This window comes from Salmo trutta, chromosome 1, assembly GCF_901001165.1.
Source record: "Salmo trutta chromosome 1, fSalTru1.1, whole genome shotgun sequence".
Classification (NCBI taxonomy): Eukaryota; Metazoa; Chordata; class Actinopteri; order Salmoniformes; family Salmonidae; genus Salmo; species Salmo trutta.
Genome location: NC_042957.1, coordinates 67,845,562 through 67,861,523, shown reverse-complemented (window position 1 = coordinate 67,861,523; position 15,962 = coordinate 67,845,562). Strand labels below are relative to the sequence as shown.

General features: G+C 40.5%; 1 protein-coding gene across 1 annotated transcript; it reads left to right on the top strand.

The window, feature by feature from the left end:
* Nucleotides 1-12,212: 12,212 nt before the first annotated feature.
* On the top strand, nucleotides 12,213-15,569 carry LOC115206022 (uncharacterized). The gene is made up of 4 exons (XM_029772552.1): nucleotides 12,213-12,601; nucleotides 12,847-13,209; nucleotides 13,967-14,070; nucleotides 14,288-15,569. Exons 1-4 carry the CDS (start codon nucleotides 12,544-12,546, stop codon nucleotides 14,489-14,491), a joined length of 729 nt encoding a protein of 242 aa, XP_029628412.1. The 5' UTR covers nucleotides 12,213-12,543; the 3' UTR covers nucleotides 14,492-15,569.
* The last annotated feature ends 393 nt before the right edge of the window (nucleotides 15,570-15,962 follow it).

The following is a 15,962-nucleotide window of genomic DNA, read 5'->3' as shown; positions in this document are numbered from 1 at the left end:
ATGCCCAAGTTATCAGAGGTCGCTGCACACTTATAGCCACGTATCAATGGGTAACATTAAGTTCATGTTTCTGAATATACAAACATTGCCAAAATAACTTTTGGGATATTGACGTTCATTAGCCTGAACAGCCGCTAGTGGGTACTGTTTACCGGTCTTTTGAAGGTTTACTATCCGGTGACAGATGGACAGTTTTATATCTAGATTCCACAGCCACAAAGTCAAAATTGTCTATATAATAAAAATTAATGTAAACAAATAAATTATTTTTGGTCTTAATTTAAGATTAGGCATAAGGTTAGCTGTGTGGTTAAGGTTAGGATTAAAAGTTAGGGCTAGGTATAAAATACTCCGGAGTGGCGCAACAGTCTAGGGCACTGCATCTCAGTGCTAGAGGTGTCACTAAAGACCCTGGTTTGATTCCAGGCTGTATCACAACCGGCTGTGATTGGGAGTCCCATAGGGTGGCGCACAATTGGCGCAGCATCGTCCGGGTTAGGGTTTGGTCGGGGTAGACCATCATTGGAAATAAGAATTTGTTCTTAACTGACTTGCCTGTTAAAATAAAGGTTAAATACAAATAAAATATATACATTTTACAAATGTGCGGGGTTTAATCATCATTTTGACTTTGTGGATGTGGAAGCTAGTGACGACCAGGTACCGTACTGCTGCAGAGATTTAGACGATACAAAAAAATTGTCATTCAGCACAAGAAGATCAAGTACTTCAAAAGTCACATATGTCACAATAAACTGTACACGGGGCCGGGATTGACCATCCACTGTATGCAGGTAAGGACATGGGGTCACCGCACTAGTTTGTTGACTGATTTTGCTTTCAGAAAGATATGCACTGTTTTCACTTTTGTAATTGTAGGCATGCTTTCATTACAACCTAACTGTAAGTAGCGAATACACTGCATTACATTCAGTATATCCAATGCTCATTAAATGCAATATCCCACAGTGCTGCGTATTTCCAGCATTTACATAGACAAAGAAACCATTGATAGGATCCCAAATGCAATACCTGGAAGGACAGACAGAAAACACAAGGTATGATTAATGGTTTTTAATAATTGTGACATGATCATTCTCATCCGCAAGCAGGTGTGATGACAGCAGCTGGAATGCTTGCATACAGTTGTGAGGGACTATTAACTAACCATTAACATGAACCAGAATTATTCATTCTTCTACCTTATGCAACACATTTTCTGTCAACGATCATGATATTTTTCTTGACCAGTCTAAGGGGTTGATTGTGCCTTTTAGTTAGTTGTTTGTTAGTTGACAGAGAGTCAGCAGATGAAGCTGAACAACCAGGATAACTCTGGTGAGTATGAGGAGGACAAGGAGCCCGGATCGTCCTTCCTGACGCCAGCTGCCCAGCCCCAGGCTGCAGGCTACATTCCCCCCATGACCCAGCCAGGGATGCCTCCTTTCCCCACAGCACTGGGGATGCCTCCAGGGGAGCTGACACTGGGGTTAGTACTAGGATTTATCTAGATGAATTACTTACATAAGTATTTATAAAGTTTATACAGAGACAATGACTGATAATTGCTGATTGTATGACTGTCTGCAGTACCCTTGAACAGCATTACCGGGAGTGAAAGACTTCAGTGTCTGTTCACATTCAATGGGTCAGCACAGGCTTAATACAATGAATGAAAAAGGACTGGTAAACACATCCATGATAAGCATGAGCTGAAGTCTGGTCAGTGTGGTGCTATTGATATAACCTGTGCATGGCTTGACAATTCTCATTATTTATTTCAAGTTAAAGCTGACGAAACTTTACTTTTCAGTCCAGTGCAGCAGATATCTGTACACTCTTGCTTACAAATATTACTCTATGTATGTTTTAATCTTTATTATATCAATCTAAGGCCTTGGTGATTTTGATCTGGCTGTGCAGTAGAACCAGTTGCTTCTGGTAAAACTTAAATTAAAAATCTCAAAGTTGGGCATCGGAACACAAAGCTTGTTTCAAATAAACACTGGGTCTAAATGAATTGTTACGAGGTTACCATGTACACAGCTCTGATATTCCCACGGTCATGTGAATATTATTATAATTGTTTCTTTATTCTGTCATTGTTGCTAACTAGTAGGCAGGTAGTCTAGTGGTTAGAGCATTGGGCCAGTAACCGAAAGGTTACTAGATTGAATCCCCGAGCTGACAAGGTACAAATCTGTCGTTCTGCCCCTGAACAAGGCAGTTAACCCACTGTTCCTAGGCTGTCATTGTAAATAAGAATTTGTTCTTAACTGACTTGCCTAGTTAAATAAATGTAACAACAACAAAAAACAGGACATCAAATTCGCAGAGCAAAATTCGGGCGAGTCAACAGCCAGGCATTTAGGAATGATAAAATAAAAAGGTTGAGCTTCAACGTTTGTCTGAGGTGGATCAGAAGAGGGTGAGACTAAGGTTGGGGGAGGAAAAAGGTTTGTAAGAAAATAGATGCCAAGTTCAAATAGAAGCCTGTCTTTACTAAGCGTTGGTTGTGTTCAGTGATTGAAACAAATTAACACCCAGGCTATTAATTGAGGTTTTACGGTAATTATACATTATTTCAATCCCATACCATGCTTTGGCTACACAGGCAGTCCAATTCTGATATTTATTTTTACTTAATGGTCTTTTGACCCATTAGATCAGCTCTGAAAAAGATGTAATGAAAATATCTGATGTGATTGGTCAAAAGACCAATTAGTGGAAAAAATATCAGAATTGGGCTGCCTGTGTAAACATAGCCTGACCAATGTTGCTAGCATATTATTTTCTTAAGTTTACTTTTGTAGTTGTGTTCGTCATATAGCAACAAGAAGATGCTGCAATACTGTACATTGAATTGTTGATTTATTTCCCCTGACCCCTTTGTTTACACTGTTGCTCTTTAGTTATTGGCACTCATTATTAGCCCCAGTATTTCTGTTGTTAATTAGCATAATGGCCTAATTATTCACAGACCCACCTAGTACACACAACTGTGACAAATGCAGATTTTGTTGCGGACAAATCCGGTTATATTCAAATTAGAATAAAGAACTTTAAACATTAACATGGCGTGTCCATTTTGTTAATCTGCAGTGTCTTTTACATAAAGTATAATATGTATCATTTACTTGCAATTGAGAATTGTATTTAACATTATATAAGGTGTGCGAACCAAACATATTGTATTTGACTAAATGAGGAGGTTTTAGGATCAACATGTCCTTTGTACTGGTAACAAAAATACCTCACCTGGATAGGCTTTTAACAAATTGTTTTATTTGACTAACCTCAATAACAGCACATATGGGTATTATGCATTGAATACTTGCTCTTAAGACGTCACTTTCATATGTATATGGTTAAGACGACATTAGACATTTTATACATAATACTGCAACATTATTCAATATTTACATAATGCAGCAACAGGACCATGTACCCCTTATTTGTGTTCTAGGGTTCCCATTGTATTTACATTTTGCTGCTTGTATTTCTTGTCAAGTTCTCAATTATTTGAGCAACCACCGCATCGAAAGAAAGGCCTGGGTAAATAAAAAGTGTTATTTTTGTTTGTATTTGGTAGAGAGGCAGAATGCTAAGGGAAGAGCCTGATCTTTCTTCCTTTGGCTGTGCCTCGGACATACAGGTTTCCATTTTCTGTCCAACACGCTATACGTTTCAGCATTTGGACAACCGCAAAGTTTGTCCAAAGCTCCCCACCCGGCCACATCATTGTCATACATACAGTACCACAACATTATTTACCTTTTGCATAATGCAGCTTATTCGAACAGGACAATGTACCCCCTGTATGTGTTTCAGGGTTCCCATTGTATTTACATTTTGCTGCTTGTTTTTCTTGTCAAGGGTTCATAATCAGCTGTTAACCATTCACAGTAGTGAAAATGTAAATCACATTCATTTGGTTACTCTCGTTTCGCTATGTAGTAGAAACCTTTTGGGAGCACATTTTGTGCTTATATGGACATAAAGTTGAAGTGTACTTTACTCCTCCTGAACTTGAATGTCAAAAGCAACCACCCCGTCGAAAGAGAATCCTAGGTAAAAAGTGACGTTTTCATTTACATTTGGTAACGAGGCAGAATACAAGGGGATGACTCTGATCTTGCTTCCCTTGGTTGTGCCTCGCACAAAGAGTTGCCCGTTTTCCATCCATCCTTCAACACGTTTCAGCATTTGCACCACCTCGGGGGTTGTCCACACCTCTCCACCTCTCCACCTGAGCCTTCTCTCTGTGAGAGTTCCCTTTATGTGCTTTTCGATTGCACTTCGATGAACAATCTTGTACAGACCCATTGCCTTTCCAATTAAGAAGTGAGTCACTATTCTGCCTTTCCGTGGTTTTGTTTTGAGCATACATAATCTTTGAAGGTCGTCAATTGCTGACATTAAGACTTTTTAGTTTTTTGCAGAGTTAGCTTCCTTCCAAAGGTTGTCATTTGGATCCTCTGGCCAGAATAAGATTGAAAGCAAAAAGAAGGCACTTGCTGACTTGCTGCCTTCGCTGTAAAATCTCATGCTGAGATCTTGAAGTTTCGTAAGTGCAACCAGCTTTGAAGAACCAGGTAAAACACAAGCAAGAGCTATTTGAGAGAAAATGAAGTTGATCAGTTCTGTTTGGTCAAGGTCATTCCTTTTGGGGTTCTCTGGATACATGGCAATTATCTCCTCTAGCTTTTTGCCACATCTCTCATTCTTCTGATCAGAGAGCAGGGAGAGGATGGTTGTGACATTACCACCACCCAGCTGGTAAATGTTAATTTGTCTTTTAAATGGAGAGACCATTCCAGTATCACTGCAGTCAGACATTGGATGTCTAAATGTGAAACAACATTACAGAAAAATCCACATTTCCTTGTAAGCCATTTTCTTGGATTGCTCACTTGTTCAGGTTCTCTTGTGTCAAGCTCCTCCTCTTCCTCACTTATATCTGTATGATAGTAACTGAGATCTTCAGAAATGCACTCAAGAGCAATGTAAATACTCTTCTGCATTCCTTTTAACTGACCATGGAACTTCATTCAGGGTTTTTTGACAGCGTCTGGTATGTAGTCACTCAGTAAATACTTCATTAGTTCAGACTTTCCATCTTTTGTTGAGAAAACATTCACTGATGATATGAGCTGAAGGAGCCGACATCCAACATCTACTTCTCCAAAGTAGGAGTTGTTGAGACTGACTGTCTCTGATTTGGGAGCTTTTTCAGAGGCACAGAAGGCAACAATTCCTTTCAGAGCTGTACCAATGGCTTCAGAGACCTCTTCGGGCCTTAGTTCAGCTTTCTCCAGAGCATCATGCTGTTCATAAAACCACTTCTTGTACACCTGCCCCTCCGTATCAAGGATGAAAGTGTCATGTGGAAGCTGTGCTTTTGCTTCCTCCGCCCAGTGCTGGGCTTCAATGAATCTTTTGTTTGTGTAAAGCAGTCGTGCAAGCTGCTGGGCTACAAATGCATTCTTTCCAAAGTAAGTGTAGGCTACTTCTAAAAGTTTCATTGCTTTTTGAAGGCCATCCTTCTCTGTACAGACATGCTCAATTAGAGGAGAGAACGAACAGTCGTCGGGGTCTCCTCTGCTTATTTTGTTTCGTCTGATGAGCAGATCTCGGATAAACTTAAAAAATTCATCCCTACCAAACCTATGATCCATCAGCACCTTATCTAAGAGAAGATCCTTTGCGATAGAGCTTTGAGGCTGAATGGCAGACATCTGTTCCAGAATTTCCTTTGCTACAAGAGGATGGATTCTAACAGATGAGATTTGTGTTGTACTTTCTCTTAGGTGTATGAAAACAAGTTTAGCTTGTTCACTTAGAGAATTCACAAATGTATGGTAACGGAAACGATCCATTTGAATACCTAAGCCCAGGGAGGCCTCACAATGTGACACCGATATGCTGGAGTTCGGAACATAACAGTTCAGCAAGGCCACAAATCGGATAAGGCGAGTGGTGAGAGATGAGTGGTCAATATCCTCCAGTAGGTTCTTCACAAAGTCCTCAATGTAACTATTTTGGTATTCCTCACTCATGAGTACAAAAGCTAGAATGGACTCTGGTTCAAACATCAGTTCCTGGCGTTTCTTTGTTAACAGATTCTTCTCCTGACTAGACAGCTCGTGTGTTACTGCTACTGTCTGGGAAGGCATTGTTCTGCTCATCTTGTCTGGGTTGTGGCACCTTTTGCAGACAATAAGGATGAAACATAATACAGAATAATTGATCTTCATGGTTGTAATTCCGTTACGTAATTCATGTCTGAACTCATCTATATACTCTGCATTACAGTCATCCAGCAGCAAGAGCACCGGGAGACAGCTGTTTGTGTCTTTCTCTTCATATTCTCGCAGGCGTACTAAATGCTGACAAACAGTTTTAATTTGGAATGATTGCTTAACAACTGCACATCGCAGTTTTGTTCTTAAGTTCCAGAGGATCTGATGTGCAACTGTGCTTCCACCACTGCCAGGTTGGTGACATATGTTGACACTCTGAATGGACCTTTTTATTGTATCACCCTGTAAAATGGCCTCTAATATCTTGGTTGTTTCTTTGTATGCGTCTCTCTGAATGACCTCTTCACACTTCACTTTTTCTGCAAGCCACAAGTGCATCCAGCTGATCTTCCCTCCTTGATAGAAATACTCCTCAATGTTGCTAACTTGGTCATTGCCTATTACATCCAAGTTTGTTTCTTCACACTGGTCAGCACTGACTATGTCCAGAGAAAGCATTGTGTCTTCATCTATAGGCTTCAGGAAACACAGACCTTTGTTGAACACAGGTAAGCGTCGAGTCAGTTGTTTATTGGAAAGCTGAATGCTTTGAATTGTAGCATCTACATGACTCATTGGCATGCCTACAATACTGATTTGTTCCAGTGATTCCAAATCACAAGATGCTTGAGCGAGACTTGACCACTTGTTGTAGTTCTCTTTGGACTCTGAAATGATAGCCAAATCCTCATGGCCATTCATCTCTGCATAGAATTCATGAAATGTATCAACAAGTGACTGTTCGACCTGAGACATGAGCAAGAAAAGCACCACAAATTAACCTTTAGGAAGGATTTCATTGCAGATGACAGAGACAGTCCTTTTCAGTTGTTTTTTCTTTGTTCTGATCCAGGTTTATTCATCACAAGGATCTTCTCCACCAAGGTAATCATTCCGCCCATTGCAGAATATCCAGCGTGTCCTATCAAATAGCTGTAAGCTCTTCTTGAAGTCAGTGGTGCTTAGACCAGGATCAATAGCAAAGTCATGCAAAAAGTGGAGGTTAGCAGCATGGTGCTCACGATATTGTCCACAAAGTCCAGATGTTTTGGAGTCCGGATCAAAGTCAAAAACACAGAAGATTTTCATGTGCACTAAGAAGTTGATAGTCTTCAGATGTTCTTCTTGAAACTTATTTGTCACAATGATGAATGACAAGGTGTCATCCATGTACTTTTTTCCACAGGTCAAGAGAATTGTCCATTTTCTCCCGAGATCCTCTCTAGCGACTGCAGCTGTTTGATTGGTAGAAAACTCTGCCTCTTCCCTCTGTAGATCTTTCTCTTTCAGTCCTTGAATGAAATGAACTAAGTCTTTTCCAGGTATGCGGGGTGTACTGGCCCCTACTCTGTGGTATGGTGCTATCTCCTCAAAGATGACTTTGTTCTCCCTGAACTTTGGAATGGTAACACTGTACAGTTGGTCTTTCACCGCTCTTGCCTTTGGGACAACGTCAAATTCAATTATCCAGTTTCCTCCACTGCTCCCCTTGTCAATTACCTCAATAAACTTTGGATTCCTTATGCATTTCCTGGCATAAGAATGGTGGTTTAAATCCTTGAAGCAGTTTTCAATGTAGTCCAATGCATCCACAAAGTCACCTTGGTTTTCAACTGGTATTCCGATGATTTTACCATGCTTGTAGCTGCCTTTAATCTTATCCATGACCCCAATGTGTATTGTGCCATTGGTCTGCATTTTCATGCACCCACAAGCGAATCTGATTACCTCACTTGCGACTCTGACTCTAAGCTTCAGTGGTTCTAATTCGCTGGCAATTTCCAGTGACTTGTATTCATGGCATGGAACAATCATGTTTTCAATTCCAGTCTCTGGTGGAAGTGCTCTGTGCTTGACATATAGGAAGTCTTTGGCATGTTCATCAAATGCATGGAAGTTACTTAGAGAAGAAGATGAGCCATCTGTTTGTTCATTTTCACTTGTGGAAATGGATCCCCTTTCACTTGTTTCACTGGTTCCCTCAACTTTGTGTTCTGACTCTTGTGTGGATGCAGCACTGGATTCAACATTTCTGGTATCTCTCTGTGTGCTACTGCCTGCTTTTAGTTTCTGTGGTCTTGGCTTCAATACTTCCTTCCGATTAGATAGCAGAAGTTCAATTTGGCCACCTTTCATTTCAATTGTGTCACGTAGATATTCTTTTTGCAGCTTCATTAGTGAAGGTCCTGTTACCTCCTCTTCGTACAGTCTCACAGTGTACTTATCTTTTATTCCAATGGATTTTAACCAGGAGCTCACATGAAGGAAAAGCAGTGAAGGAAGAGTGAAGTAATAGCAGCCAACAAGTGTTCAGCATATGTGGGAACTCCTTCAAGACTGTTGGAAAAGCATTCCTCATGAAGCTGGTTGAGAGAATGCCAAGAGTTTACAAATCTGTCATCAAGGCAAAGGGTGGCTACTTTGCAGAATATCATTTATCAAATATATTTTGATTTGTTTAACACTTTTTTGGTTACTACATGATTCCATATGTGTTCTTTCATAGTTTTGATGTCTTCACTATTATTTTACAATATAGAAAATAGTAAAGGTAAAGAAAAGCCTTCAATGAGTAGGTGTGTCCAAACTTTAGACTGGTAATGTATATCAAAAATACCCAAAACATGTCACTACAACTCTACTCATCACTGCTGGCTCAATCCAATTTGCTTGCCCTATTGTACTTTAAACAATGCATAAAAATACAATTTTGCAGCTTAAAGGACTTGCATTATATTTTTTCACTGATGAACTGTTCAATATAAACAAAAACATGTATGATGTGTATCTGTTTGTAATTTTTACATTTTTCATGGTGGCAAAAGCCACCTCAATTCACGAATGACCCACATAGCCAGTGTACATATTTGCATTTAAACATTCATCAGATGATGGATAATAGCCATTACTCTCTGATTACATTTCATGACTAGGCTTAAGAATTGTGACACTTTACGTTTTTTCTTTTCTTATTTCAGGTCATTATAAAACTTTGGCCAATTATTTAAAATGGATGAAATTTGGAGCTATACATATTTATGCAATCTCTACTTAATGTATAGAATTGATTAGAAACAGAATCCACATTTCTGTCACGGCTGTTCGAATGATCCGACCAAAATGCAGCGTCGGTTTCGTTCCACATATTTATTGGACTGTGAAACTTAATGCGATACACAATAAACTGAAGGAACAAAACAACAAACCGTGACGCAGGAGGAACAAACACACTCACAAAATATAATCACCCACAAAACCCAAGTGGGACAAACAGCAACTTAAATATGACCTCCAATTAGAGACAACGACAACCGGCTGCCTCTAATTGGAGGTCATGCCAAATAAAAACCAACCTAGAAATACAAAACTAGAAACTAAACATAGAAATACAAAAACGGACAAACACCCCCTGTCACGCCCTGACCTCCTCTATAATAGAAAATAACAACTTACTATGGTCAGGACGTGACAATTTCACTGATAGATTTTCATTCATTGTTCTGAAAAACTACAGAGTATAATAGTATCTGACTTACCCATGCAGACACTGCTTGTCAGTTCATTTCGGCATCTTTGAGAGAGGAAAATAAAAGGAAGGGTTATCCAGGCAAAAGGGAAAAATGTTGATCTCAACACGCCTTATTTTTTGACCTTGGCAAATTACTTAGAACGGCCTACTATATGAACTATATGTAGACACAAGAAACCTTGATCAGAAAGTGATTGGATTACCTTGATCGGAACACAACAACCACATGTTAGCGCAAGGTGTAAAGGAGGCTTCAGATGGGTGTTTTACTACCTGTAACGCCCTGGCCATAGAGAGGGGTTTTAGTTCTTTATTTTGGTTAGGCCAGGGTGTTACATTGGGTGGGCGTTCTATGTTCATTTTTCTATGTTTTTGTAATTCTTTGTTTTGGGCCGTGTGTGGCTCCCAATCAGGCACAGCTGTAGTTCGTTGTTGCTGATTGGGAGTCACACATAAGGAGCCTGTTTTCCCTTTGGGTTTTGTGGGGGATTGTTTCTGTTTAGTATCTTGCACCTGACAGTACTGTTTGGCTGTCGGTTTTCTTGTTTTGTTGTATCGTGTTCGTTCGTAAATTAAAACTCAAGATGAACACTAACTCCGCTGCACCTTGGTCTACTTCCACAGACAGCCGTTACACTACCCTCATACATGAACTTGATATTCAGCTCAGCATTGATCAAAGACAGGTTTGTCAGCTTTTGACAATCACTTCAACCAGGAACCTCAGAACTTCCTCTTTAAAATAACATTTTCTATGTTTAACTTTCATTAGTTGGAAGTATATGAACTTAATTTAATAGTTTTAAACAGATGTAATTGCATGTGTTTTCTCACCCTATAATTCCTGCAGGAGTTCAATGACTTCTCTACACACCTTTAATCATTCTCATAACAAATCACTTAAGGAACGTGACTACCTGACAGTTAACATTTCTGAGTCCAGATTCCAAAACATAAACAATTCAATTCCAATACCCTTAATTCTGTGCAATCGTAACAAAATATTGTTCACTAAAAGTTCATACAGATATAATTCTTAATAGCTGAATAAAGTTAAATAGTGAGTCATTAAAAATGTATTAGTTTTATACAGAGATTCTAGAGATGAAACAGCAATGTTTAATGGTAACGTCGTAGATTGTGCCTTTCCTGTGATAATCTTATGCCCTTAGTAATTATACAATTTTGAATCCACAACTAAACATACACACATTGCACTTTTAAAAGCCTTTATGATTATTATGTCATTCAATTAGCTTCTTACAAAATACAAATGTTCCACAATGTTTAAGTACATTTCATACTGCTCACCTTGAAACTGACGGCTGAAAAGGTACTCACCATGTGAAGTGACTACCTGACAGACTGGCTGCTTTTTTCCAGGCATTAGAACAGGGTGTGTCTTCTGCAAGGACAGTCCACACAGACATGCACTTTGTCCTAATGCCCCCCATGCATTTGAATAATGTCCATTATATTTCACTTTTCAAACACATTTATTCAACAATATTCATAAGGGGTAGTCAAAATAGGTATCTTTTCATTAAAGTACAAAAGGTTATTTTAGTAGACAAATGTGGTGGCAGTGAGCCAGACGGTTGCAGGTGTTACTAATGGGTGGGTTTAAGCCCGGGTCTTCTGCGCAATACAAGACTGTGTTAGCCTTATGAGATAAAGGATACATATTCATTTGTGGAGATAAATTCAAGTATTCAGGTCTCAGCTAAGATTGCTTACTACCACATTACAATGGCAAAGCATTACTCAGATGCCATCCAGACCTGAGTTCATATAGTACTTGAAATCTTTCAAATACTTTTGAGTGTTTGCTTGAGCCTGCCTGTAGTGCCAGATGGGCAGGTGGGGTTAGGGACTATTTGGCGAGTTTGAGAATATTCCATAGTTTCCATTGTGCCAGGCAAGACCAATCAAGCACAGCAAGCGTATGTATTCGAAAGATACTACACCCAGGACTGGTGCCATCCCCTACTGCCATTGTGAACTTGAGAAAGACATTTCACCACTAAACTGCTACAAGGGTAATGCTGTAAGGCTGACCCTGTGCTGCCCCAGCCAGTTTCATGAATAGTGTGAAAGGAGTTGGGGAACTGTGACAGTAAAGATACACATTTCAGTTTTTACAATGGATCAATACTCTGTTCGAGAGGAGTTTAATTTTGAAAACTCCCCATGAATGATGTTGAATAAATGTTTTAGGATTAGGAAGGTTGTTATGAATGATATTGCTATGACTGGTTTCATAAAGGTGTTATGATTGGTATCATAAAGGTGTTATGACTGGTATCATAAAGGGGTTATGACTGGTATCATAAAGGTGTTATGTATACCTCCTTCATGTAAAGTGTTACCCAAATATCAGGCTGGAATTCAATTTGCAGATAAGTTATTCCACACTGCACTTTCAGAAGTGCATTTGATCTTGCTGTTTTCAGTTTCCTGCATGTGCTCACAGCCGTTCAACAAATATGGTCCTGTTTCCTCTCAAATGTATTCATCTAGATTGTTGACAGTTGGGGCTTCCAAGTCTTCTTCCTGTGCTGAGCTCATAGGTGGGAGGACTATACATGTACACAATGCATAACTGCAGAGCTTCACAGTTTCGTAGCCTATAGGAAACAGTCCTCCTCACATGCTTCAACATTAGAATGATATGCTAGAGCAGGTAATGTGGATCAATACATAAGTAAAACCATGAAGACCAGCTGGTATTTGATTTGGATATTCATTCTCACACTGATGATCAGCACTGGTAAGTGGTGAATTTCTGCTGCAGCACTTCCATTGAGGGGTTTCCTCCAGGGACTGAGGTTAAAAATGTTTTGTAGGATAAAAGTTGTGCTTGGATTTGTTGGAAAATATATTCATGTTCATTTATCCATTCAATCATATTATATGCAAATACCAAAAGGTTATCATTAATACACAATGGAGGTTATGAGTCATTTGCATCAGTTTTAATCCATTACCCTCACTAACCCACAACCGTCTCTCCAGCCCGTCAGGAGGTGATGTACATAAAGGGGTCAGAGGGGCAGTCAGTGGATCTCTCCTGTACACCTGAGCAGACAGGTGGAGCCCCTGTCAGTCTCTACCTGACCCACAGGTGTGTCCGGCCTGAGAGGGAGGTGCTGTTCATGGCCAAGGACCAGAGTCCCGGGACGGTGAGGGTTAACCGGCTGTACAAAGATCGTCTGAAGGTCACAGGCGGATTGAACTCTGACCTGCTCAACGTGACCATAGCCCATCTACAGCGCACAGACACAGGCCTGTACATCTGTGAGTTTGTCTACACAGCTGACCCCTCTGACCGAACAGTCTCCGGCAGTCTGGAATTCTTCCTGTTTGTTGAAGGGACAGGTACGTGATCGTGTTTTGGCTATAGCACTGAAAATAAATCAGTGGTCACCAACCATGGACCTGGAGAGTTACTGAGGGTGCAGGCTTTAAGCCCTGTTCATCCTGTGTCCACATTCTCATTGGGGGGAATTCCGACCCGAGTTAAACGCAAGTAAATGGAATGTAATTCCCTTTTTATGCACTGTTATCTCCACGTATTCTGACCTTAGATTTAAGCATGAGAAAAGAATGCTATTCACCCCGCTTTTCGTTGGGGTGGAGATCAATGAAATGAAGGTGTGGCGAAGATGTGTCTACAGATACTCCGTATTCTGACCTTGATTTAGGGCTTTATTCAATTTGTAAAGCTGAAGTGTTACAGATTCCGCGATATAAATGTAAAGGTCATTTCCGATTGAGCCGACATATGCAGCGTTTACGGTGAATGCAGTCTCGAATCCCATCACGGACAACTTACATTTGTTTAGCTAATTAGCAACTTTACAACTACTTACTACTTTTTAACTACTTTGCAACTACTTAGCATGTTAGCTAACCCTTCCCCTCACCTTAACCCCTAAACCATAGCCTAGATTACATTAGCCACCTAGCTAACGTTAGCCACAACAAGTTGTAATTCGTAACATATCATATGAAATGGATAATGGACATCCATAAATGAATACATACCATACAAAACATATCATACTGATTGGAGTGTCCCAGATTTACAATTACTATGTATTTTGATAAAAGTGTGTGTGTGTTGATTGTGCAGAGAGTGTGTGTCAGTGCTCCAGCTACCCCCCACTGATCTACGCCATCTCTGCAGCAGCTGGCCTGCTTCTCCTCGTCCTCATCTGGCTGTGTGCAGCAGAGTGTGTAAGTAGCCTAATCCACCTGAACCTTACCACCATACCACAACCAAGCATGTTAATGTCGAAATCTAAAGGAAGGGGCAGTCCTCACTGTCACTCTCGGAATTACTTCAGATTATTTCCAGACACATGATGAACATTGTTTTCACATCTAATTTTAGTCAGGTATAAAGTAATGACTACATTTGTCAGTATAAAAGTATGCCTCATATCCGTTTCAGGCTAAGCTGAGAAAACGTGATAAAACCCAAGCCCCCATCTATGAGGAAATGAACAGTGGGTGTCGAGGAGCTGGAAGTGCCCAAAATAACCATCCTGTGCCTACACACCTGGAGGAAACAGAGTCCCCTGTGTACGCCAACCCCCAGGCCAGACAAGCAGAGAACCACTACGCCAGCCCCCGACAGATCACTCTGAAGCCCTGAGCGAACCACGCTGAGGGTGCGTGACATGCCCCCCCTAATGTTTTTTAAAAGGGGAGTGGACACTGATGGCAAAAATAAGAGTACAGGAGTTTCAGATGGAGATATGTTCTAACCCACTCTGACAGGTGGTGGGAAAGAGTTTCTAACTCTACCGGATCTGATGTCATTGCTTTTTCAAGTGTGTGCAAGATCGTAAGCAACGGTCAACTATTGGTCCCACCTCACCTTTCTTTTCTAGTGTCAAGGAGTCACCCAACTATGGTTGCTCAACAAACCCACCTACAGGATGAGAATGGAAGACTTACAGAGCTAGTACATAGGTCACTGTGCCTGTATAGGTGTACTAGTTAGTGGTGATGCCCTTAACGCACAGCTGCCCTCAGAACAGGATCTAATAGGGAAAACTACAATCTGTAAACTAATTGACAAACACCAACATCAAGAACTGACCCCAACACCCTTCAACAGCCAAGAAAAAACTGCAATTTTATTAATAGTTTGAAAGAAGCTCCATAGTTCATGAAAACATTGTTTTCGGTGCATGTCATTTAACAATCACATTCTATGAGGAGAAAGAGATACATTGAGAAAATCAAATCATTACAAGCCACTGACTTTTTCTTTAAATCTCAGTACAGACATTTTTCCTTAATATTTCAACAACAAAAAAAGGCAATAAGCAGCCCTAACCCCAAATCCCCGTCCCACCCATCATCCCAACAAAAACTAAATAACTGAACGAAATGACAGAACATACAGATAGCCTTGGGGGTGACGGGCACAGTGCTAAAGAGTAAGACGCTCATTGGTTTAGGAATACACAGTATAGCCATGTAGCGCGAGGTCAATCTCAATACACAGCATAGCCATGTAGCGCGAGGTCAATCTGAATACACAGCATAGCCATGTAGCACAAGGTCAATCTGAATACACAGCATAGCCATGTAGCGTGAGGTCAATCTGAATACACAGCATAGGCATGTAGCGCAAGGTCAATCTCAATACACAGCATAGCCATGTAGCACAAGGTCAATCTGAATACACAGCATAGCCATGTAGCACAAGGTCAGTCTGAATACACAGCATAGCCATGTAGCGCGAGGTCAATCTGAATACACAGCATAGCCATGTAGCACAAGGTCAATCTGAATACACAGCATAGCCATGTAGCGTAAGGCCAATCTGAATACACAGCATAGTCATGTAGCACAAGGTCAATCTGAATACACAGCATAGCCATGTAGCGGTAGGTCAATCTGAATACACAGCGTAGCCATGTAGCGCGAGGTCTATCTGAATACACAGCGTAGCCATGTAGCGGTAGGTCAATCTGAATACACAGCGTAGCCATGTAGCGGTAGGTCAATCTGAATACACAGCATAGCCATGTAGCGGTAGGTCAATCTGAATACACAGCATAGCCATGTAGCGGTAGGTCAATCTGAATACACAGCATAGCCATGTAGCGCGA

Bases quoted from the DNA above. Each gene is read 5' to 3' on its own strand.
- LOC115206022 (XM_029772552.1), top strand. From the start codon at position 12,544: ATGAAGACCAGCTGGTATTTGATTTGGATATTCATTCTCACACTGATG. The intron at 12,602-12,846 runs GTAAGTGGTGAA...CCGTCTCTCCAG, and splicing joins CACACTGATGATCAGCACTG to CCCGTCAGGAGGTGATGTAC. The intron at 13,210-13,966 runs GTACGTGATCGT...TTGATTGTGCAG, and splicing joins CCTGTTTGTTGAAGGGACAG to AGAGTGTGTGTCAGTGCTCC.